The sequence below is a fragment of the Capra hircus genome, assembly GCF_001704415.2.
Source record: "Capra hircus breed San Clemente chromosome X unlocalized genomic scaffold, ASM170441v1, whole genome shotgun sequence".
In the NCBI taxonomy this organism is placed as follows: Eukaryota; Metazoa; Chordata; class Mammalia; order Artiodactyla; family Bovidae; genus Capra; species Capra hircus.
The window spans coordinates 36,747,461-36,774,274 of record NW_017189517.1 but is presented as its reverse complement, the minus strand read 5'-3'; the positions used below and the strand labels follow the sequence as shown (position 1 = coordinate 36,774,274).

At 37.4% G+C, this 26,814-nt stretch overlaps 1 protein-coding gene across 2 annotated transcripts in view; it reads left to right on the top strand.

Moving 5' to 3' along the window:
- Positions 1 to 26,814, top strand: part of RNF128 (ring finger protein 128, E3 ubiquitin protein ligase) — a 98,195-nt gene that overhangs the window by 42,111 nt on the left and 29,270 nt on the right. For both annotated transcript variants that reach the window (XM_018044229.1, XM_013976196.2), the window contains exon 2: positions 22,928 to 23,175. In XM_018044229.1, coding sequence (XP_017899718.1) covers positions 22,928 to 23,175 — 248 coding nt within the window. The remainder of the gene's footprint in view (positions 1 to 22,927; positions 23,176 to 26,814) is intronic.

The window sequence follows — 26,814 nt, the reverse complement described above, 5'->3', positions numbered from 1 at the left end:
GTGGAGGACATAGAGGAGAGTACCAAAGATATTGTCTAAATTATTTTCTGATTATAAACTTAACTATGCTTCTTGCAGAAAACTTGGAAAATACAGAAAACTAAAAATAAGAGCTCCACATAATTCTACAATGCAGAGACGGTATCATTAATATCCCTTCTTGTCTCTTTTTCCATATATAGGTATAGTTTGGTATCCTACTTTTATCATGAATATTAATACAGTATTAAGAAAATACAGACAATTTAAAGGAAAACAGAAAAAACCATAAATGTAACCATTTTACCATTTTGGGGTGTTTTTGTTGTCATTTTCTCCCTTTGCTCTGTATATGTATTATGTAAAGAATTATAATTATATACTAGATATGCAGTTTTGTATCCTACTTCTTATTGTAAGCATTTTCCTGTGTAATTAAAAATAGAAAGAGGGTTTTCTTATAAGCTGAAGATGGCAGTCTTTGGTGGGGATGGGAATTGAGCTTCTTTTCCAATAACTAGCAAAAAGAAGTGCAGAAATGGTGATGGGGAGGGATGTGAATTGGAACATTTAAAACAAAAATATACCCCAGAGAGCTTTATATAAAATATGCTAACTAGTCAAAAACATGATCTGGTCTAACACATATTCATTGCCTGTTGTGGCCTTGGCCTTTTGAAAGATTTGATCACCATTTGTGCCTTAGTTCCTCTTCTCCTATAGTATTCTTATAATATTCCTATATTATAGGAATTAGGTCACAAATGAAGTTTACACCCAGTTTCCTTGTTGCTTGGTTAAGCAGCACCTCATTGACTAAAATGGCTTTTCTTATTCATGATGGCCACTGAACTATTAACTATTGTTGGGTTTTCCCCAAAGTTTGCTTGATAGGGTACCACGAGTACTGCTTAGGGGTGAATAATTTTTTGTATATGTAAATTTTATTGACGAATAGTGTACATACCAAAAAGGTACAGAAATAATTAGTGTATAGGTCAGTGAATTTTCACAAAGTGAGCACACTTGTGTAACCAGCACCTGGATCAAGAGGCAGGATAGTCCCAGAACCCCAGAAGGCTACCTTACACCCCACAGTGAAGACCCTTTGAAGCAGCACAATTGTCAACTTTGTCTTCAGAGGAAATGACTTCTTACAGCATGTGGTAGGAGCCCACTCACCCACAGAAACAAATCCTACACTGCACTGGAGCTAGTTAACTGTGGTTGATCCTCAGCTACACATTATAGGGAGTTATTTCCAAGCACTTTTTGACAAAGTTTTTAAGCCAGTTCAGAATTGCCACATTTAGCTGTTAACACCCACTTTGGAGCCCTGTGGGCAAAGCAGAGCACAAGGGCTCTTTGTTATTTTCCCATTTCCTGTTCTGCCTCTTTCAGCTGTGTGTATGTCTTTCTGTATATCATGACATATAATTATTGCCTGAATTTACCCCTAGGCTTGTTACATTATTGATTGCTTCCGGAAAGAAAGTTTGGTGATTTATGCCCGACTTCATGGAGGCTGTTAGGTTCAGAACCTAGACATGAGTTACTTGGTTTTAATGCTTGAATGCTCAAGTTAGATACAAATCAGTGATTTTGAGTTAACCCTATTTATTTTGACCTTTTTTGAAAGAAGATGGTGCTTGAACTCACTTGGTGTGTGTGTGTGTTTCTCTCAGGATATCAGTCATTATCATTTCAGATAAAATGTTGAATAAGCTTAGTTAAATGCTGCCTGCAACTAAAAAGTCTTAGCCTTTGAAAAGAAAACACACCAAAATGTTAACCGTGGTTATATCCAGTTGGTGGAGTTATAGGTGATTATTGTTCTCTTCATTATAATTTGTCTCTATTTTATGAATTTCCTAAAATGAATGTTTTATACTTATAATCAGAAAAATAATGTTATTTAAAAATCCAAAATACTCCTATAGTGTTCATAAATCCAAAAGAAAGCATTAATTATGTGACTATGCCAATAGCAGGAAAAAAGCATACCTAATGATAGAAATGATTTATAGACTATTATTAGAATTTAAAGAAGAATTACTTTGTTTTTTTGAATATATCTAACTCACAGAATTGTTAGCATGGTCCTTTCTTGTTAATACTGATTTTTCTGTATGTAAAATAAGCCTTGAACACTAAAGAACTTTAAAGACTGACTTTTTCAATTTATAATATAGAATGTTTCTCTTCTCTTTACCCTTTGTATTATGATTGGTATTTTTCCTTTCCCCCCTTTTGTACATACCTTACCTTTTTTTTTTATCTGTTTATTTTCCATAAGAGTCCTGCTTGCCCTCACAAGCCCTCTTCAATATCTTTTCTACTCAATACTTTTAAAATTAATGCTAAATTTAATAGCTTAATATGAAGAATCCAATATATTGGCAGTTTTCACCCATGACACACTTGAGTTCATCTGATGACAATTTGTTGTTCAGTCACTCAGTCGTGTCCAACTATTTGAGACCACATGGGCTGCAGCACCCCAGGCCTTGTCGTTTACTATCTCCTGGAGTTTGCTCAAATTCACATCCATTGAGTCGGTGATGCCATCCAACCATTTCATCCTCTGTCATTCCCTTCTCTTTCTGTCTTCAATCTTTCCCAGCATCATGGTCTTTTCCAATGAGTCAGCTGTTCGCATCAGGTGGCCAAAGTATTGGAGCTTCAGTCTCAGCATCAGTCTTTCCAATGAATATTCAGGGTTGCTTTACTTTAGGAAGGACTGGTTTGATCTCCTTGCAGTCCAAGGGACTCTCAAGAGTCTTCTGCAACACCACAGTTGAAAAGCATCAATCTTTGGTGCTCAGCCTTCTTTATGGTCCAACTCTCACATCCGTACATGACTACTGGAAAGACCATAGCTTTGACTATATGGACCTTTGTCAGCAAAGTGATGTCTCTGCTTTTTAATATGCTGCCTAGGTTTGTCATAGATTTCTTTCAAAGAGCAAGTGTCTTAATTTCATGGCTGCAGTCACCATTCGCAGTGATTTTGGAGCCCAATACAATAAAGTCTGTCACTGTTTCCATTGTTTCCTCATCTATTTGCCATGAAGTGATGGGACCAGATGCCATGATCTTAGTTTTTTGAAAGCTACATTTTAAGCCAGCTTATTCACTCTTCCTCTTTCACCTTCATCAAGAGGCTCTTTAATTCATCCTTACTTTCTGCCATAAGGGTGATATCATCTGCGTACCTGAGGTTATTCATATTTCTCCCTGCAGTCTTAATTCCAGCTTGTGCTTCATCCAGCCTGGCATTTCGCGTGATGTACTCTGCATAGAAGTTAAATAAGCAGGATGACAGTATAAAACCTTGATGTACTCCTTTTCCAATTTTGAACCAGTCCATTGTTCCATGTCTGGTTCTAACTGTTGCTTCCTGACCTGCATATAGGTTTCTCAAGAGGCAGGTCAGGTGGTCTTGTATTCCCATCTCTTTAATAATTTTCCACGGTTTGTTGTGATCCACACAGTCAAAGGCTTTAGCATAGTCAATGAAGCAGAAGTAGATGTTTTTCTGGAACTCTCTTTTTCGAGGATCCAGTGAATGTTGGCAATATGATCTCTGGTTCCTCTGCCTTTTCTAAATCCAGCTTGAACATCTGGGAGTTCTCGGTTTACGTACTGTTGAAGCCTATCTTGGAGAATTTTGACCGTGACCTTGCTAACATGTGAAATGAGTGCAATTGTGTGGTAGTTTGAACATTCTTTGGCATTACCTTTCTTTGACATTGGAACGAAAACTGACCTTTTCCAGTCCTGTGGCGGCTGCTGAGTTTTCCAAATTTGCTGGCTTATTGAGTGCAGCACTTTTACAGCATCATCATTTAGAATTTGAAATAGCTCAGCTGGAATTCCACCACCTCCACTAGCTTTGTTCGTAATGATGTTTCCTAAGGCCCACTCCACTTTGCACTTCAGGATGTCTGGCTCTAGGTGAGTGATCACACTATCATAGTTATCTGGTAGCTCAAATCATGAACTCATTATGGCAAAATTCAGACTTAAATTGAAGAAATAGGGAAAACCACTAGGCCATTCAGGTATGACCTAAATCAAATCCCTTACGATTATACAGTGAAAGCGACAAATAGATTCAAGGGATTAGATCTGAAAGACAGAATTCCTGAAGAACTGTGGACGGATGGAAGTTTGTAACATGGTACAGGAGGCACTGATGACTTAGCTTTTGTCATTCTAGAAAAGAGGAAGAAACTTTATGAGAATAAGGGCAAAGGAGAATCATGGTATTCTTATTTTACAGTTTATTAATGATGTGCAGAACATACAAGCTCAATCAAAATTGTATTTAACACATCATTAAAATTGAATTACAGATCTTCCTTGACATGATGGAGTTACATCCTGGTAAACCCATCATAAATGGAAAATATCATAAGTCAAAAATGCATTTAATACACCTAACCTACCTAACATGATAGCATATTCTTTAGTATGCTCAGAACATTTATATTAGCCTAGAGTTATGCAAAATCATCTAACACAAAGCCTATTTGATAATAAAGTGTTGATTATCTCATGTAATTTATCGAACACTGTACTGAAAGTGAAAAACAATTATTGTATGGATACACAGTGGTTGTAAGTATATTAGTTGTTTACTTTCATGGTAATATGGCTGACTGCTGCTGCTCAGTGAGGATCGTACCACTCAAAAGTCACACCATCGTAAGTTGGGAACCTTCTGTGCTTGTTTTTTGGGGGCTTCCCAGGTGGCGCAGTGGTAAAGAATCTGCCTGCCAATGCAGGAGATGCAAGAAATGCTGGTTCGATACCTGAGTTAGGAATATCCCTTGGAACAGGAAATGGCAACCCGCTGCAGCATTCTTGCCTGGAAAATCCTATGGACAGACGAGCTTGTGGGCTACAGTCCATGAGATTGCAAAGAGTCGGACACAACTGAGCATGCATGAATTTGTTTTTTAAATTGGCATTTCCTTTGAAATAATACTTTGCTATGCACAGGTTGGTGGTTTGCACAAGAAATTGTCAAATTCGAGGGTAGCTGTTATGCCACTTCTTTTCCTCTTAGGATACATTTTGTGTCCTACTTTTCTACACGCTTCCTTTGCCTTTCATATCTCAATCAATTCTACCTTAGATATAGTCTCTCTCTCTTGCTTTCGCTTTTATTCTGTCTTGCTGAGTCCCATTTTTACAAAAAAATTTGAGCTTCTTTCTATGTGATGCCATTTCTTTTGAAGTGAAATTAGGCAGAAAGAAGCCAGTGCTGTCAATATCTTAACAACCTTAAATGTGTCCGTAACTACTCCCACAGTCTCTACAAAAACTTCCCATCAACCATTTAATCCTCCTGATTAAATATGCATTTTCTCATGTCCCAGCATTCAAGATATTTTAAATGTTTTGGATTTTTTGCTTGCTTGCCTAAGTATTTCTGAGATTTTTTTTTTTCTGAGAAGTTTTATTATAAATTTGGGTTTTTAAGTAATAATTTATATTTGCTTTGAAGTTTTTAGTCCTCAAAGCATTTCCCATGGAAATAATCTGGGGATTAATTTGGGAGCTCAAACTCTGTTTACCAACATTACTATGGGAAAATGTATTGTCTCTAGTTCCAAACAACTCGTTTGCAGATGAATTTCTGAAACACAACCCATCAGTGTTTCTATTGTGGTTTTTGTTCATAATGATGGCTCCATTAAATATAGTTTATTAGGTTCTCCCCAATCATGCTAGTTTAGAGAGATTTCTCTACTTAATCAGTTTCTTTGCGATGTTGACCAAAGCACTACCTCACTTTTACATGTGTTTTACCTTAAGGAATCTCCATTTTGTTTTCCTAACCTATGATCATCTTGGAGGTTGGCTTATTTTAATAGCATTTGTAATGTTCCCAAAAGTTTCAAGAATGTAATTTTGATTTGTGGCTTAGCCATTAACAGATTTCCAAGTCCTTACATCTTTTCTCATTTTAGAGGATTTCAACAGTCATTCAGATGAAGGCTAAAAAAGTGTGATTATATTGAGTAAAGTTTTCATTAGTAGATATACACAAGCAACCTATATTTCACAAAATTCCAAAGTGCTTTGAGTTATAGGAGTGCTTCAAAGTTTTGCATCCCACCACCATCATTTCATCTTGGCAAGAGAGCAGGATGTGTAAAAGAAACGGAAACTGGCCAGTGCAAAAGCATCAGTCACCTCCCTTGCCCTAGACCTCAACCCTCCACCTACTTTGCTGCTGCTGTCTGGCTAATGTCTTTTGGTTGAACTGGCAATCAAGATAAGGAAATTGACTTACTTTGACTAATGTAATTAAAGGTTAAGAGATTACCCTTTGTTAGCAAGGAAAGATAACATGATTACTCTTTTTTATTTCAACCTATTGTACTAGAGGTGAATGTGTTCTATTTGAAATTGGGAGATAGCATACTGCAATGGAAAAACAGATGTCCTTGAGTCAGACTGCTCTTTTTGAATTTCAGCCCTACTAATTAATATACATGTAGTCTTGGGCAAGTTTTTGACCTGGACTTCATTTATCTTGATTTATATAAAGGAGGGGGTAATTAATGCCCATTTCCTGTGATACTGTAAATAAAGTATTTGGCCTGAGGTAGGTGTTCTGTGACTGTTAGTTCTCTTGAACCTTTTGTTAACAGTTTTTTTCTTTTTTTAACTAAACATAATATTTCAACTTTGATTATTACAGCTGTTCACCACCTCATTTTGAAATAAGTAATTGCTTTATATGTAGAAGTAGGAAAAAATGTGGCATCTAAATTGCTATTTTTCTGGCAGTTATTGAAAAATGCAGGTAGAAATCACATAATCAAGAAACTGAAACAACTCTTGTCCTTCTCCCCTGTGTATTTCCATTTTAAGCAGCAGCAGGACCTTAAAATCAAGATGTTAAGCTCTAACAATAGAAATGGCTTTGAACCTTTTGAGGGCTAAGTGGTCCAAAGATCAGGAACTAAGGAATGAGGTAGATTTTAACTTAAATCCCAGATCTATCATGTAATAGCTTTGTGACCTTAACCAAATTATTCTCTATAACAGGAATCCCCAACCTCTGAGATCGAATGCCTAATGATCTGAGGTGGAGCTGATGTAATACTAATAAATTGATAATAATTATTAATAGTAAATTAATAATTTCTATTAATAAAGTGCACAATAAATGTAATGCACTTGAATCATCCTGAAACCATCCTCCCACCAACCCCAGTCCATGGATAAATTGTTTTCTGTGAAACTGGTGCCTGGTCTCAAAATGGTTGGAGATCACTGCTCTATAAGACTCATCTATTGAATGGGGGATGATAGTTGTACCTGTTTCATAGGGTTATTATGAGACATAAATTAGACAATATATAAAACACTTAGTACATAGCTTTGTTCATTAAAAAGTAGCTTAACCACCTCCTTATCCTCATGTATAGCCCTATCTGGAGACTGGCAGTATATATCTCTGAGGGACTTCTCAGAACCTCTGAGAAGTGTAGATGAGTCTAAAACACTTTAACTTTGTCTAATGCATTATTTTCTAAACTTATTTATCTATAGAATGCTTTTTATCTCAGAATACTAAACATCTGAAATATAAATTGGAAAACACTGATTACCAAGCTCTTGATAACTTCTTTCCTCTCTTTCGTTCTCTCCCCCTCCCCCTCCCCCTGTCTTTCTGTGTCTCTCTTAGACTGACCTCATACTTTAACTGTACCAAAGTCCTATCAGTGTCAAGGAGTGACTACACCAGTTATCTCACTATGATAAGAAAGAATGTTTTCAGCTGTGATGACAAACATTTATGTTTCTTGGTACTAATATGGTACCTTTTAATTCAAGTTAATGTAACTTTATAGTTCCACAGGTTTATTCTCCTTATTGACTCTCAGAAACAACTTATTGTGAAAAGATAAAAACAGACAGGTTTGTGTTTGTTTTTATAAATTAATGTATGGGCCTAACTTAGCTTAGCCTTTGCAATAATTAATACAGGAGGAAATTTAGTATTCTCAGCTAGCAGAGTGTTCTTATTTATGAATTTTTTATACTAAATGGTACCACAATTTCTGTAGAGGCATACCAAATTCTCTTTTTCTCTGATTCAGATACCTAATAGAATGCTAATTTAACATCTGTAACTTTTGCCTACATAGGTTCTTGTGACAGGATCAAAATGAATACCTTATCTCTCAACATAATGCTCTTTCTGATTTAATGATTAATGCAATTTCCAATCTAATTCCCCTGTTATAAACTGTACGTGAAGAGAAGACACACAAAAAGAGGTTCCAATTGCAGCAAAAGTTTGAACACCCCTTTATGACCAGCCTTGTGACTGGATATTGTAGTAGGAGAATAGTAACAGGAAGTAGGTGAAGATAAACAATGACCTGGTCCTTACATTTTCAGCCTGTGTTGCCTATTTTGTGGCTAATAGTGATATTTTTGTTTGGCACTCAAATATCAATAAAGGTAGGGCTTTTTGTTGTTGAGTTGCTCAGTCACGTCTGACTCTTTGCGACCTTATGGACTGCAGCACGCCAGGCTTCTCTGTCCCTTACCATCTCCCAGAGCTCGCTCAAACTCATGTCCATTGAGTTGGTGATGCCATCCAACCATCTTTTCCTCTGTCCTCTCCTCCTCCTGCATTCTATCTTTCTCAGTTTCAGAGTCTTTTCCAGTAAGTTGGATCTTTGCCTCAGGTGGCCAAAGTATTGGAGCTTCAGCTTCAACATCAGTCCTTCCAATGATATTCAGGACTGATTTCCTTTAGGGTGGACTGGTTGGATCTCCTTGCAGTCCAAGGGACTCTCAAGAGTCTTCTCCAACACCACAGTTCGAAAGCATCAATTCCTGAGTGCTTAGTCTTCTTTATGATCCAACTCTCACATCCATACATGACTACTGGAAAAACCATAGCTTTGACTAGACAGACTTTTATAGGCAAAGTAATGTCTCTGCTTTTTAATATGCTCTCTAGGTTTGTTGTATCTTTTCTTCCAAGGAGCAAGCATCTTTTAATTTCATGGCTGCAGTCACTAAGGCTTTTAGATCAACACAAAAATGTCACTCTCTAGAGTCTGGCCATATTTAAGGTTCCGAGTACATTTGCCTTTCATACATTCTTGTACTAGTTTCACATGATCTGGAAATTTGAGGGTTAAGTGGCAAGTGATGGAGGCCATATCTGAATTTTATTTTATGCCTAGGCTATGGCCTCCTTTTGTGCTCATCCCATCCCCCACCCAATACAGTAGTAATTTATTCAGTGGAATTCTCCTTCTCAAGGTCTCACATTACAAGAAAACAGAATCAATGACTACAAGGAGAAAAGAGCACTATAATTTTCTAACATTTGTTTGTATAAGTTTTCTTTCCTTGAAACCCTAAATCTCCTGTTTAACTTTTTTTTTAACTGCTCAATAAAGATCAGGTTATTATTAACCTGTGATGTATATATTGTAAGTCAGTAATTCCTTTACCTTGAGCCATTAAATATTCTTATCAGATTCTGAATAGTTCTGGATATTGTGTAGTTTATTATCCCAAAGGATTGAATACATTGATGCTATGGAGTTTACTGACTAGCATTCCTCTGGAAAACTAATAAATAGCAACAACAAATGTTGAATTGGTTTCTCAAAATCTTACCTCCCCCAAACAAAAACTGTAGCAATAGAAAACTTTAGCATAAACATTTTAATGCGATCACAGAATACCCTTTTAACCAAATAACATACATCCTAGAATTTCTGCCTGGCCTGGCAATAGCATATCTTATTATTTTCTTTTCCTCAGTATCAGCACAAATTTAAGGTGGTATAAATACTCAACCTGTTCCAATACTTCAAGACCTTTTATGTCCTCTGAACTTCCTCATAAGTGCCCAAACAACCAATCTCCTAGTGAACCAGGATGGCTGTCTGGGTTCTAACTTGAACTTGGCACTAAAATGATATCTGTCCAGCTCCTGAATGCAATTGTGAAACTATAGTGAACTAAAACCGCAGGATGGAGAGGGATTATTGCAATCATTAGTACTGCTCTGGCTCTATGTTGATTTCAGTGGCATCAGCACTGAAGCAGTAACCGTCACACTGAACCCAAGATCTGCAGAGTAGGATTAGATTAGTATTTAATTTGTTGCTTATTATAGATATGTCCTTGCTGTAGGCAGATGTGTCTTGAAGATATGCCATTGTTGAATGTAGGCAGGTGTGCATACAATTATCTTTAATGTTCATACAATTATCTGTTCATACAATTATCTGTTCATATAATTATCTTTAATGATGAATTTGTTTTCAGATTCAATCAATATTCAAATTGTCACTAAATATAGCATTCTTAAATTGCATTCATCAAACATTTGACGTGTGTTATGTGCCAGGCACTCTGTTAGACATTGTAGTTTCAGTGATAAAAAACCCAGTCCCTAATGTGAAAGAGTCCATAATTTAGTGAAACTCGGGTAAATCAGATAACCTCAAGGAAGCCTGCACTAGACAGTGTAAAACCTGACTATCTAATGTAGATGAGTCAGGATCTTACGAAAGGAGGCTGAACTTTATTTTGTAGGTGAATGAAGCTACAGAGCTTTATGGAGTCCGGTTAGGGATCTTTGGCAAAGAACTCTTTAAGAGCCTTTGGCAAAGGAATTACGTGAACATTTTTCCCATTTAGAAAAATTTATCTGGTAGCCATGAGGGGACTGAATTGAAGGACTGAGACTGGTAGCTTGGAAACTAGCTAGCAGGTTGTTACAGTGATTTAGGTGGCACTAGTGCAAGGAGATCCACCAGTCCATCCTAAAGGAGATCAGTCCTGGGTGTTTATTGGAAGGACTGACGTTGAAGCTGAAACTCCAATACTTTGGCCACCTGATGCGAAGAGCTGACTCATTTGAAAAGACCCTGATGCTGAGAAAGATTGAGGGCAGGAGGAGAAGGGGACGACAGGATGAGATAGTTAGATGGCATCATCAACTCAATGGACATGGGTTTGGGTGGACTCCGGGAGTTGGTGATGGATAGGGAGGCCTGGTGTGCTGCGGTTCACGGGGTCGCAAAGAATCAGACACAACTGAGCGACTGAACTGAACTGAACTGAAGTGGTAAAGAACCCACCAGCCAATGCAGGAGATGTAAGAAATGCAAGTTTGATTCCTAGGTCAGGAAGATTCCCTGGAGGAGGGAATGGCAAGCCACTCCAGTATTCTTGCCTGGAGAATCCCATGGACAGAGGACCCTGGTGGGCTATAGTCCATGGGGTTGCAAAGAGTTGGACACAACTGGAGTGACTTAGCACAGCACAGTGATTTAGGTGAGACACAATGGTGACAATGGAGCTGTGTTAGAAAAGAAATGTGCCTGTTTCTTATGTGGCTGATTTTCTAACTTCTCTCTATGAAGTACTTACTGATAAAATAAGTCTATTGGCAAAGTCTTTCTATGCAGAGTCAAGGATTGGCATTGTTCTAGCTAGAGTGACTGGAACACTGTCTTGAAACTCCTTGGCCATAACATCAGTCAAGTTATAACCAAACTTCAGCCAATATTTCTAGAAGTATGGATCACAGACTACATGCAATCAATGAACCCACAGAACTTGTTAAACTGCAGTTTCCCAAGCTTCACCCCAGACATACTGAATTAGGGAATGGGGCCCAGGAATTTCAATGTTTTAACAAGTTTCCTAGGTAATCTCATGCATGTTAAAGTTTGAGGATCATTGATCTAGTCCCATAGTTTTCAAAATATGATCTCGGAGCACTGTTCCCTGTGATTCTTTCAGGGAACCATGAGGTCAAAACTGTTTTCATAATACTATGTAGACATTATTTGCAGAATTCACTGTGTTGACATTTACACGGATGGTTTAAAAGCAGTGGTGGGTAAAAGCTGCTGGCACCTTAGCACCAATTAAGACAGAAGCAGCAAACTATATTGTATATGTTCTATGCATTTGCAGTAAAAAGCAAATGCCAGTTTCACTTAGGACTGTTCTTGATGTAACAGTAAGAATAATTAATTTTTTTGAATCTCTACACAACTTTTTTTTTTACCTGTTCTGTGTGGTGACAATGGGAAGTAGTTGCAAAGCACTCATATGACTGAGTTGTGAGCCAAACTAGTTGTTGTCTCCAAACAACTGCTTTTTAATTTGAAAGAACTACCGACAAACAATAGTTATGTAGCCTTTTGTCAAAAATGAGCTAAATGAATCTGTCCTTTGTATGCTAAGTCGCTTCAGTCATGTCCAGCTCTTCGTGACCCTATGGACTGTAGCCTGCCAGGCTCCTCTGCCCATGGGATTCTTCAGGCAAGAGTACTGGAGTGCTTAGCCACACCCTCCTCCAGGGGATATTCCTGACCCAGGGATCAAACCTGTGGCTCTTGCAGCTCCTGCATTGCAGGAGATTCTTTACCACCGCTGAGCCACCAGGGAAGCCCTTTCAAAGAAAACAAATGACAACATTTGCTGCTAATGATAAAATTCAAGTGTTCAAGCAAAAATTAGGATTTTGGAAAACTTTTACCTACCACATGACCTGACTAGTTTCTAAAACTTAGACTTTTCCAGTGAAAACTGTAGCAATATTAACAACCATGATTTTTTTTCTTATATTGTATAATCTTGAAATGAGTCATCATTTTAAAAATCTGCATAATTCAGTGAATCAGTATTCTCCAGATGACCAATGCATGGTATCACAAAACCATGCATAGATAAAGGATCCATTCAATATATTAGATCAATGGATTTTCATTTAGCTAAGTAGAAAGAATTGATTGATAGGATTTCAAATTCTCCCTTGCACCTAATATTTAAGAAACTACCACTTATTGAGTTTTGTTGTAACATAAAAGAAGAATATGTACAATTATTTGAAAATGCTATTAAAACACTCTTCAATCTTCTGATTACATATTTGTGTGAGTACAGATTTACCTTCATATATTTCAACCAGAAAAACAGTTAGGTCTAATGCAGAAGCAGGTATGAAGATCCAGCTGTCTTCTGTTGTCTGACATTAAAGAGGTTTGCACAAATGAAAATGCCATCATGACATTTTTTGGAAAAATAGTTATTTTTAATAAAAATGTTAATTACATTAATATATATTTATAGCTGTTACATATGAATGAATATTTCTAAAATTCCTGTTAATTTCTAATATGGTTTATATGAATAGAAATAATCTACATAAACAAAAGTTCTTTGGAGAGTTTAAAGGAATCCTAAATCCAGAAATTTAGAGAAATGTTGATCTAGCCCTTGGGTTCTTAACAATGTGCTAAACATTACCACTTGTGGAAATCAGAATAGGCCTGGCAGGACTAGGTTTTTTTAATAAGAATCCTAAAAATTGTTTACCTGTGAATATGGTATCAAAAAATTATGCATCTGTGACTTTTTGAACAGTATTGTTTCTAATTTTCTAGTGCCTTTAATATGCTATTTCCTGAAAGTTCCAGCTGCCTGAAATTTTTTGGTGCCATATCAAATCTGTCACCTAATCTCTAAAGTATTATTACCTTCAAAATCTTACAGCAGAAGTACTTGGGGATACAGGGCAGAAAGAAAGTCAACTTGTTGAACTACCCATGGCTGTGTGCCTCTGTTTCACTTGTTGGCTTAAAAGAATGATAATAATAAAAAATGATTTTGGTCATCTTCACTGCCACCACCCTTCCCTCAAAAAGATGATTTGTAACAGTGCAAAAAGTTAAGAACCATGGCTTTAACCAACAGACAACCTGTACTAAAACCTGTTTCATATTCTGCAATAGACTAGAATTTACCTAAAGGCTAGTTAGGAGTGTCCGTCTGTCCTAAGTCACTTCAGTCATGACCGACTCTTTGTGACCCTATGGATTATAGCCCACCAGGCTGCTCTGTCCATGGGATTCTCCAGGCAAGAATACTGGAGTGGGTTGCCATGCCCTCCTCCAGGGGATCTTCCTGATCGAGGGAGGAAACCAGTGCCTCCCTGCATTCCTGCAAGAACTTCTGCAGTTCCTGCATTTCAGGTGAATTCTTTACCTCTAAGCCACCAGGAAAGCCCCATAACACATTAAAGGGATGTGCAGTACTGGTTTGTCTGGTTCCCAGTAAACCACAAACATACATTTCCAGATACTTTTAAGAAAGCACTTGTATATTTGTTTGTTGAGGTGCAATGATAAAAACTAATTTTTTTAATTGAGAGCTGCTATGAAGCAGTCAATTGAAGAAACTAAATTTGGTTTGTTGGTAACTGGTAGTAACCAGAAGCGAGCAAAAAACAAGTTGTCACAAAACAGGAATTTGCGTAAAGAGAAGTTAGTTTGGCTTAAAAGTTTAGATAATTTTTTTTACTCATTTAAAAAAAAATCCACTTAGGACTGCTTGGTTTGGGGAGCTTTGGTATCCCTCTTTGAAGTACATTGACCTTCCCCAGTTGTCCAAAGAGTCTGGAAGGACAAACTATAGGGAAGGAAACTGGGAAACTGAGCCTTTAAAAGCTACTTGGTGAGGACTTCCCTGGTGGTGCAGTGGTTGAGACTGCGCTTCCACTGCAAGGGTCCGGGTTCAAGGCCTGGGTCGTGAACTAAGGTCCCAAATGCCATGGTGGTGTGGGCCAAAAAAAAGGCTACTGTGGACAAATGAATATTCAAGAGGTTCACTTGAATTGGTTCCAGATTTTCTAAAGGAGGAAATGTTTGTTAGAAAATTATGTTGAAATTCACCACACCTAGATCTTATTCATTCCATATACAAGTGAATTCAGGAGCGTTGACCCCACTGTATCATCAGAATGAATGTGAGCTTAGTTTTTTAAGAGCTACTTTGGCCTTCAGTTGCCCTTATTATTTGTAAGTCACTCATTATGAAGATTTCTTTTCTAATATTCAAAGTGAAAAACGTGTTGAAAGAGATATTAGAACAGCTTTCCTCACCTCCTTGTATTTTGTATTTGAATGCCGAGATGCTGTAAGTATGTCATCATTATGCTTAGGATATTTCATATTTTATAAAATATTTTAGAGTTCATTTTACATTTTGACACGTTAATATTAAAGTGCGTGAGGAAAAGATCCTGAAGCACAGAGCTCACTACATAGTTTGCATTTGACAAATAATTTATTCAATGAGTTTGTCTGTGTTCACAAATAAATAAGATTAGATCCAGACCATAATATCATTGGAGATATTGGAGAAGAAAATGACAACCCACTCCAGTATTCTTGCCTGGAGAATCCCATGGACAGAGGAGCCTGGTGGGTTACAGTCCATGGAGTCACAAAGAGTTGGACACGACTGAGGCAAATGAAGCAAGCATAATATCATTGGGCTTCCCTAGTGGTGCACAGGTAAAGAATCCTGTCAATGCAGGAGACGTGGGTTCAGTCCCTGGGTTGGGAAGATCCCCTGGAGAAGGGAATAGCTACCCACTCCAGTGTTCTTGCCTGGGAGATCCCATGGACAGAGGAGCCTTGCAGGCTACAGTCCATGGGGCCACAAAAGCGTCAAACATGACTTAGTGACTAAACAACAACAATAATTTTGTTAGTTTTTTGAAAGAAATGAATGAAATTGGTCACCAGCAGGATCCTAGTGTCAAATTTCTATATATTATGAATAATAACTATGAAGTGTTTTTTGCCAGTAGTGATGAGGATGCTAATTGAATGATGTTTTAATTGAATGATATTCAGTAACAGTAGTAAGAGTTGCTGCAGCCTATTTTATTACGTTTGTTCCCAAGATAAGTACATGCCAAAACCTTTATTCATTGTTTTTTTTTCCCTCAAACTTTAAACTTTTTATTTTGTGTTGGGGTGTGGCCAGTTAACACTAGTAGTAAAGGATGCACCTGCAAGTATTAGAGACTTGGGTTTGAGATGCTGGTTCGATCCCTAAGTTGGGAAGATTCCTTGGAGGAGGAAATGGCAACCTACTCCAGTATTCTTGCCTGGAAAATTCCATGGACAGAGGAGCTTAGCAGGCTAAAGTCCATGGAGCCGCAAAGAGTCGGACATGACTGAGCACACACACACATATAGCCAGTTAACAATGTTATGGTAGTTTTAGGTGAACAGCGAAGGGACTCAGCCATACATATACATGTATCCATTATTCATTGGTGAACATTTGAGATTAGAGTCTAAATTTCCTCTTATGTTAAATTATCGTCTATTCCTAATCTGTCTCTTCTCCCAAAATACCGTAGATAGCAGAGTTAAAATGTGACAAACTTGAGCCACATCATATTATTAATGGTTTTTAAGTGCAAAGTTCAAGGATTCCCTATAGAATTGAGTAACTGCTACATTTTGTCTATCAAGATAATTGTCAAAGTTCTGCTGGAACCCGGAACGTGTATTTAAGCAACAAGGGTTCAGATTGGCTATTCTTGACCATTAAATTGTCGACTATAAGAATTGTAAACATGACAGCTTTTCCTTTTTGCTTTTCAACTCTGAAAATTTATCAGAGACAAAGCATTAACATTTATAAATAAGTCCATGAAACAAAGGCAGATTTAGAGAGATTTAAATCCTGAAATGACAGCTGTTCTGTGATCATCAGGGTTTATGCCATTAACATTTGTTCTCCAATTAATGATCAGTTTTCTTCATATGACACTTTTAGTCTATTAAAGATTTTCCTTTTGGCAGGGAAGAGGTGTTATGATTTTTGGAAAAACAATGAAATTAATAAATAGCTGGTTTGAAAATTCCATAAAGGTAGCAGGAGAAAGTTGTCTTATTCCTTTGCCAGAATTGATTTTAGAAGTTTTCATACAGCCCTGTCTCCTTCAGGCAAAAGCTGCAACCCAGTGGTGTGGTTCCCACTTCAAAGTTATTTTTGCCACATTATACTTCTTCCCTCCCTCAAACTCTAGTCCATTTCTGGTTTCCAATTTTTAAATAAAGAGTTCTACTAAGTTCAGAAATTTCAAAACAAGTATAGTTTATTATATTACAAATTACTGGACATTGAAAGAAAATAGTCTTTTTTATGTAGGAAGCAATTCTACTAACCCAGAATCAGTTCAGAATGCAGTTTGGAAATTATTGTTTTCTACTACTGACCATGAAAATGGATACGTACAATTCATTTTTCAGGCTTAGTTCATATTCCTAATGGTGAAAGGCTAATATACAGGAGACATCTGCAAATGCCTAGAGGGCAAGGGCTATATTTTATTCCTTTCTGTGGCCCCAAGGCCTAGCATAGTGGCTGTCATGTGTGTAAATACTTAGAAAATACTTAATGAGTTTTGAGGTGTTATCTTGTGTATAAGTGATCCACAAGAAGATTAACTGAACCATAGCCTTGATCTTTTTAACACTATGTTGTAATTAGCTGAGCTGTGCAACCCATATTTGGCTTCCTAGGCTTGGTCCTTTCCAAAGGAGATAGTTGTTATAGCAAAGTTGTTGGATAGAAAAGTGGAACGCTTGACAACTTGTTTAAGAATATGTATTAGTGCACTAACATTGGTTTTAAATATCAACTGTAAGAATGGTTTAAGGAAATAACAATAATATTAAAGATTGTGGTAAAAATATTTGCATGATTGTACTACTATGAGAGAATAAACTGATTTGCAAAATTCCACAGCATAAGGAACAGATTCAGTGATATAGGCTGTATAATAATGACTAACTTTTTATACAGAATATGCTGTGTGAGACTTTAAAAAATCACTCACAAATTTATTAATTTTAATTTGAGAGGTTTGGAATCAGCTGACGCATAATAACAGCCTCCTGTATCTCCAGTATTTTAAAGAAAGAAGAAAGCTTAAGGGAGAAAAAGACTTGGTATGCCTGCTGTGGCAAGACACACACAGACTCATTCATACGCCCCAGTCAGAAAAAGGTGTTTTTTTTCTTTTCCACAAAAAGAAGTCTGACTGTTCTTCTTTGAAGTTTTGGGGTACATATTCTTTGGGTTTTAACAGAGTAGCAAGTAGGAAAACAAATTTAACTTGGCTGTACACGAACTTTGACTGACTTTTTAAACTAAGTATGAAAAAGTGACAAGAATAAGCAAAGTATTAATAGTTCTGTTATGATTGTATTCTACATGTATTTTGGTTTTGACTCTATGATGTCCAGTGGTGCACTGGAGTTTTCTGACTCAGCCAATTGTACCCATATTTTCCTAACTCCACATTTTTATGGCCATTGTTGTTGTTTGTTGTTTAGTCAATAAGTCACATCTGATTCTTTTGTGGCCCCATGGGCCATAGCCCATCAAGTTCCTCTGTCCATGGGATTTCCCAGGCAAGAATACTGGAGTAGTTTGCCATTTCCTTCTCCAGGGGATCTTCTTGACCCAGGGACTGAACCCGCGTCTTCTGCTTGGCAGGCAGATTCCTTACCACTGGAGCCACCAGGGGAAGGCACCTATATGGCCATGGGAGTAATATTTATGACATGGAAATTGGAACACCCTACAAATCAAGGCTTTTTCCATCTCCCTTAAGAGCCAGTCATTAAATCTTACCACTCCCTCCTCCAATGTACCTATTTAATTTTCATTTTTTACTGTCAAATAATAGCTTTAGGTTTCACTGAAGATAGAGAACTGATGTAGAATGATGGTGAAGAGCAGAGGCACTGAAGCCAAACTGCCTGGGTTCAGATACCAGTTCTGCATGTATTAGCTTGTGTTATCCTAGGCAAGTTAGTCAGTCTTATCTCTAATGGGATAATAGCAATGCCTACCTTGTAGGGTTGATATAAGGATTAAATATGTTAATACAGGTAAAACACTTAAAATAAAGTCTAGTTTATAGATCTTATCTGGCAACTTTAATTGTCCAGAAAGCAGCCAGGATTCAGGCAGTAAACAAAAATATCACTGAGCAACCAATTTAAATATCAGAGGGTACTTGCCCCAAACCCCTCAAGTTCTCTCTGGAAGCCTATTTTACTCTTTGCTTAGATCCAAGCTTGATTGACTTTTCAGTGTAAAATTAGAAAGAGTAAAAAAGACAAGCTCTCTCCCCCCAAAAAATTACCCAAAGTGAGAGCTCATAAATGAGTCAGACTGGATGATCTCGAAGGTTGATTCTAGCTCCCCAAATCTGGAATTTGCTGGAAAATCATAACAGTTTAGGGACAAATAACCTAACTACTATATTAAATACTGGTTTTCAAAGATGATCCAGTATCAATAGTAAATCATAATTAGTGTATCCTAGTTAGGAAAGTAGGGCAGTATGGATGGCTTTTTAAAATGTCCATTCAAAATTGTTGAAATTAAGTATTTGTATGGAACTTTTTTGTTAAACTTGGGAATTTGGCTTATATGGAATACCTAATTCCCTGACAATACTAGATAAAGGAGAGTGTTGCTATAGTTAACTAAAAGACAGAGGGAGTATGGCATGCCAATTGAAATGCAGAAGAAAATGAAGTACTAGCTAAAAGTTAAAACCCAAGTGACAGGGGAACAAAGAGGAAATATTTACATTCTCACTTGGAACTTGTGGGGGAGGAATAGCATAGAAGACAACATTTGAACTGAGAGGTAAGTAATACATAGGCAGAAAAGGGAGGAGGAGTGTCAGCAGATGTAGGACATTTTAGGCTGAGAGAACAGAATGAACAAAAGGAAAGTTATGAAAAGTGAAAGATACTAGCTGATCCTATGTGACTGGAGGGATCCAAGTGTTTATGAGATATGGTTGTAGTGGAGATACATCAAACTGGAAAAGTTGGTTTGGGACCAAATCATAGAAGGCTTTAAATACTAGGCCAAGAAGTCAAAAATTTAATGAGTAATAAGGAGCCACTAAAGATTTTTGAGCAGGGAAGAGTCATGATCCAACTACATAATGGCAAAAGTCAACAGGAAGGTAAACACTGGTGAAACTTTAAGGGAAGGGGGAAATTTGGAGTTAAGAGTGACCAGTTAGGTTACTAAAGTAGTTCAGTCAAAGAAATTATGAGGGCCTATTATATAGGCAATAGGAACGGAATGGAGGTTCTGAAAATGAGAGATGCTAAGGAGGTTTTATCTGTTGCACACATGCATGCTCAGTTGCTAAGTCCTTTCTGACTCTTTGGGACCCTGTGGACTGTAGGCTGCCAGGCTCCTGTGTCTATGGGATTTCCCAGGCAAGAATACTGGAGTCGGTTGCCATTTCCTCCTCCAGGGGATCTTCCTGACCCAGGGGTCGAACCTGTGGCTCCTGCCTCATCTGCTGCATTGTAGGCTAATTCTTGACCACTGAGCCACACAGGAAGCCCGTATTATCTATTGGGCTGGCAAAAATGTTAATTTGGGTTTTTCCGTATGATGTTCTGGAAAAACCGAAGGGAACTTTTTAGCCAACCCAATACATGACTGACTAGGTTAGCAGGGGGTATTCAAATGTGATTCTGATGTCACTAAACCTGGTGACCAGTGGGTTGTGATGCCATTAACTAACCAGGAACAGTGGAGGGGGAGCAGTTTTTAAATAGTTGCAAGGGTGTAGAAACTAGGGGATGTATAATAATGCTTAGAAATAGGACTTTTATATGATTAGAAAGCTGATTCAATAGATAGTTGTACAACATATAGCATATATGAATATGAATTGGGGTGATTGAAGCACAGCATTGTTCCTTATGTGTAGACAATGTACATTTCTTGACTGTCCTCATTTTTTAATCTCCATTTGACCACAAAGGCCAGTATATTCCTGAGCATCCACCCCTGCCACCCACCCCATATCTTCTAAAAGAATGAAAATGTACTTCTATTAGTAAAAAACATTTAGAAAGACACATCTGTGATTTAAAAAGAAGTCTTTAGAAATATCATATATTCCTAAACCTCATTTTTAGAATGATCTATACAAATATTATACATTTTACAGTATCAGAAGTGAATGCTGTAATCAAAACTTTATAACCAGAAGCTTTCCTGACAGATAGCTTGTAGAGAAAAGCTAAAAAATTACAAAATAGAATTGAAATAATTTCTGTGCTGTTAGTGCCAAGGCTAGAAACTTAAAGCTCCCAAATAAAGAGAAAAATCAGCCTCTCTCTTGCAAAATAGCCAGTTATTTAGGACCATTTGCATTATATACTGATAGAGGAAAGAGACACAACAGAAGACATTTTAGCCTCCTTCAATTCCTGCTGCTTTTGAAATTTTATTTATGTAAGTGAGGAGAAAGTGAGTCTTCAGTGTTACCAAACTGAGTAATGGCAAATGAGTCAGCGGTAATAAAAAAGGGTTTAACTGAATGGCTATCCTGTGATAAAATAATGTCTTTTGGAACTTCAGGGATCTCTAATACCCTATGAATATATTTTTTGAGTTAGTATCTTCAAGTGAGGGGAGAATCTTGATCTTTCGTAGACTTTGGCCACTGGGGGCCATAAATTTAGGAGATTATTTAGGTAATAATTCTGTTACAGACATTGCCATTTGAGGTTTGTACTCTTGATTTGATCATTGAAAGTGTGAATAGTAAAGAACTCTAATCTTTTCCTAAACATTACCGGTCTCAGGTCATTTAAACTAGAAGGAATATAAACCGTGATAAGCATTGGACTGGTAAGAGTAACATTCTCACACCATTGGGAAAGATTGGGAAAGATAATATCTGTCCTTTACTTTTATCACAAGGTTTATAAAGTTGGTAAAGCGGGAGATGTTACAGAGATTTAGCCTTTTAGACTAAGACTTATAGACTATTACACTAAGTAAAAAGTTCAGTCTATTTTCAGACTTGACTTTAGTTGGAGTTGAATGTTACATTCATTGCTAACCTGATTGCTGCTGCTGCTGCTGCTGCTGCTGCTAAGTCGCTTCAGGCGTGTCTGACTCTGTGCGACCCTAGATGGCAGCCCACCAGGCTCCTCCATCCCTGGGATTCTCCAGGCAAGAACACAGGAGTGGGTTGCCATTTCCTTCTCCAATGCATGAAAGTGAAAAGTGAAAGTGAAGTCGCTCAGTCATGTCCGACTCTTAGCGACCCCATGGACTGCAGCCTACCAGGCTCCTTCGTCTATGGGATTTTCCAGGCGAGAGTACTGGAGCGGGTTGCCATTGCCTTCTCCAGCTAACCTGATTATGTCTATGCAAAACCTTAGGGCACCTTGGACAAATTTTATATTGCTTTTGAGGATATAGAAAAATGGCACATGGACATATATATATATATATATATATATATGTACACACACATACACACATATATAGTATATATATGTGTGTGTGTATATATGTATAGGTTGTCCATTTGGGCTGTACTCATTATCACAATTTATTAATCCTGATATATATATATATATATATATATATCCTTATACATTTTATTTTTCTTTATTTTTTTGACTGTGTTGCATATGGGATGTGGAATCTTAGTTCCCCAACCAGGAATCAAACCCATGCCCCCAGAAGTGGAAGTGTGGAGTCTTAACCACCGGATCTCAAGGGAAGTCCCTTCCTTATACATTTTAGTAGCAGGCTCATGAGATAGTCTATCACTTTATAAATTCAGAAATATACAGTTAAATTTTTCATTTTTCCCATATCTCACATTGTCTAGGAGAATTACGTACTATCCCGGTGACTACTTTAAGAAAACCTTCATGTAAGAGGCAAATTGGGCTCCAAACCCAATACTTTTGAATTGTATGTAGCAAACCTGAGAAGGGGGGAGGTATTTATTATATATCAATATCATGGCTTCCTTACTAAACTCTGAGTTCCTTAAGGTCAGTAACCAAGTCTCAGTATGCTTATAGTCCCTGTAACTTACGTATACATATGTGCCCAATAAATGTTAATTGAATGAAGGATTGTCCTTCCTTTGTCTCGTTGAGTGTCCTTTAAAATCATTTTAGCAATTGGATTTTTATACTAAGGAAAATTTTATACTTTAGCTTTACCAAACTAAAACTGAATTCCTTTTCTTTTACAGGTGCAGGAGACATTGTTGCAATCATGATTGGCAATCTGAAAGGCACCAAAATTCTGCAATCTATTCAAAAAGGCATACAAGTAACAATGGTCATTGAAGTAGGGAAAAAACATGGTCCTTGGGTGAATCACTATTCGATTTTTTTTGTGTCTGTGTCCTTTTTCATTATTACGGCAGCAACTGTGGGCTATTTTATCTTTTATTCTGCTCGAAGATTACGGAATGCAAGAGCTCAAAGCAGAAAGCAGGTTTGTAATGATCCTTTCTTCCAATTTAAAAATATTTTACTGTTTTAATTGTAGATTCAGTGTCATGCATTTTAATATGCTTCCCTTGCTAGACAATGATCCATGCGTGTATTTTGTGAAAACTGGTAGTTTTTAAAAGTATGTCAGCATCTGTACTCTCAGATCTTTTATTTTCTGAAACTGGTCTAAGGCCTTAATCCTACTGGGTTAAATCTTCTAATACTTTATTAGAGGGCACAGCAAACCTTTAAGTATATATGGGCTAAATGACAAAAGCATTTTGTATGCAATATAGAAAATTTAGAAACTAGAAAGTACAAGGTGGTGGTTTAGTCACTAAGTCATGTCCCATTCTTGCGACCCCATGGACTGCAGCCTGCCAGGCTCCTCTATCTATCCATGGAATTCTCCAGGCAAGGAGAATTCTGGATCCAATCCAATCCATTCAATCTCCAATCCAATACTGGAATGGGTTGCCATTTCCTTCTCCTATGTGCCTATGCATGTGTTCATTTTCATTTGGGTGCAGGGCTGGGAAGAGAGACTAGGCTGAATATTATGAGTAGGCAAATTTAAAGATCTAACTGTGTATAATATAGTGCTTGATTCCAAACAGAGTGACAGAGTCATAATTTCTCCCATATATTAACAACTGGTGTATAAACAAGTACAGATATAGAAATAATAGAACAAAAATACTGAAGTATCATTGAACAGGGAAGTACCTGTTTGTCTAATGTTGATCCTACTACCTTTAAACTGCCCCTCATCCCTCTGATATTCCTTACTCAGCTTAACTGCCATAGCCATTCCCATGCATATATCTTCGGTTTCCTTGGCCCTTCTCTCTCTTTGTTATACTTGCTGTCAAAACCCAATCCTGATTACATTCTACTTCCCACCTATTCTGTGCCTGTTCTTTGCTTAGCTGAAGTAGCAGAAAAACATTAGCATCTCTACAACTGGCTAATCTCACTTTAAATTTGTGACTACAAACTCAGAGTGAGTTTGCTTAATGCGGCTCAACAATCATACCATCTTTTCTTAGCCATTTCTTCTTCTTTCATAGATGACTAATCATACACATTCCTTTCTCTTCACATCTCTAGTACTTACCCCCAGTTTTACTCTCAACTTGTACTTTGGGTCTTATTCCACTGAGAAAATTGAAGTAATCAAGAGTACTTCCACAAGCTTCTACCACATTTCTGCATCTGTGTCTATACCCGCTATCCTCTGCTTTGTCTTCTGTTACTGTAGACACCCAAACATACTAGTAATTGCTTCCATTTTCAAAAGAACTTCTTTTGATCCCAGGCCAGAAAACTTGGAGTTAATTCTTTATTCTTCTCTTTCTCTCACTTCCTGTATAACCTCTGTCAGTAAGTCCTTTGTTTCCACCTTCATTGTATATCCAGGATCTGATTACTTCTTAGCACTTCCTTTGCTTCCACTCTGATCCACACCACAATCATTTCCTAACCTCCTCTCCCTCTCAAGAATTCTAAACACAACAGCAAAGCGGTGTGCCATGTCTCCAGAATGCTCACTAGGGATTTAAGGCTTTCAGCTGATCACATAGTGGGGGGCAAGATTATATTTTATATGTACTTAAAAGTTTCTCCAAAGACAGATTCTGACCATTTCATGAACTTTTTCTCCAATAAGCAAAGATTAACCCAATTTATTTGAGAGTGGGGGAGCAGTGAGGATTTCTGGACAGCAAGAAAATAAGCATAGGAATAGATGAAAAATTATAATCTTATTATAAAACCCTTGTAAAGATTTAGACACCAGCATAAGGTAAGGAGTGATGATTTTCTCAGTGTTTAAAGTTAATTGACTTCTGTACTTCTCTTTAAAGAAGCAGCTTATCACATTGGTGGCAGGTTCAGCTTGTTACTAGTTGTGGTCAAAAGGATGTTTAAAATTCCTGTGCCAGACGATTCAGTAGTCTCACACTGTGTCAATATTTGACATTTGTATATTGTGCTGGTTTTTATCTCTGAGATTGGAAAGAAAGTGGTGTCCAGTATAATGAGCTATTCAAAGGTTATAGTTACAATAAGAAGAGTGTTTGGTTTGTGAATGTTCACGGTGAGGTAAGTATTTCTGTTCTCCAAGTGCTATGTAAAGTCTATTAACACGGCACTAAACCCCATAAGCAAATAATATAGTTCATAAAGAACTACCTGGTGTTGCATAAGCTACATTGATATTTAACTCTGATCTCATCACTTGTTTAAGTAATTTTCATAGTTTTATTTCTTAAAAAAGTTAACTTCTCTACAAATAGTTAAGAATAGCATTAAAACTTCTCACCTTTTAGAGAAGGCTTTGAGAGGTCTTTCACTATTTAATGGGCTATATCTGATTATTCTTTGGTGACTAAAAGATTAAATATATGAGACTGATGATCCCTTTTGCTTACATATACTTGAGAGTGCTGAAATGTTATTTACATGTTATTTAATTTTCATAACTTCCTATTCATTTTTAAAATGTAGAGCTTGATGCATATGATAGTTATAACTATCACTAAATATTTGACTGCATTATCTCCACTTCACTGGTCGAAATGGTGCTGAAACTGAGCTATAAAAATTTACCTTCATTAAAACATTAGGAATTGATTAAATTATTCTAGTATATCTTCCCTCTGAACCATTTTGACATATAGCAGATAATGTGAGGCAAATCGATAAATGTATAACCATAAATTTGATGACCAAAATGCCAAAGTATATTGGATAGCATGTAGTGGTTGTATGCCTGACAAGCCATAGTATGCTGTGTCAGAACACACATTATCCCTGGTTTTGTGGATGGAAAGCTTTTAAACAAGATGAAAAGTATCAATGGGTTGTGGATGAAAATAACATATTAGGCATTATATGGTGGATTCAGGGAGAAGGCAGTGGCAACCCACTCCAGTACTCTTGCCTGGAAAATCCCATGGATGGTGGAGCCTGGTGGGCTGCAGTCCATAGAGTCGCGAAGAGTCAGACCCTGAGCGACTTCCCTTTCACTTTTCACTTTTATGCATTGGAGAAGGAAATGGCAAGCCACTCCAGTGTTCTTGCCTGGAGAATCCCAGGGACAGAGGAGCCTGATGGGCTGCCATCTATGGGATCGCACAGAGTCAGACACGACTGAAGCGACTTAGCAGCAGCAGCAGGTGGATTCATGTTTTCACTGGGGACCACCCTAACCTAAGACAAGAAAGATTATGGAAAACCTTATGGCATGATCAGACTAAACTGAATTTGGGAGTGACCACTATACACATGACTCTGGCATGGGATTCCCTCTATTTTGGGGATACAGTGCGTGCACCTTAACCTTGTTCAAGGAATCAATACTCAATGGAAACAAGATACATGTTGGGTTAAACGTCGGCCAGTGAAACCAAAGAGGGCTCTAGGTGAAATAGACGCTTGCCTTGGTTTAATGGAACAAGCTGAATTCACTTTTAGTGAAAAGTGTCTTTCAGAAGAAAAGAAACTAATCTGACATAGACGAATTGGTCGGAATCATCTTCCAAGAGCAAAGAAAAGAATGGGAATCTACTTGGAAAGATGATAAAGACTTGGTAATATGGTCACACAGAGCCAATAATAATGCTAGAGAGTGCTAGCA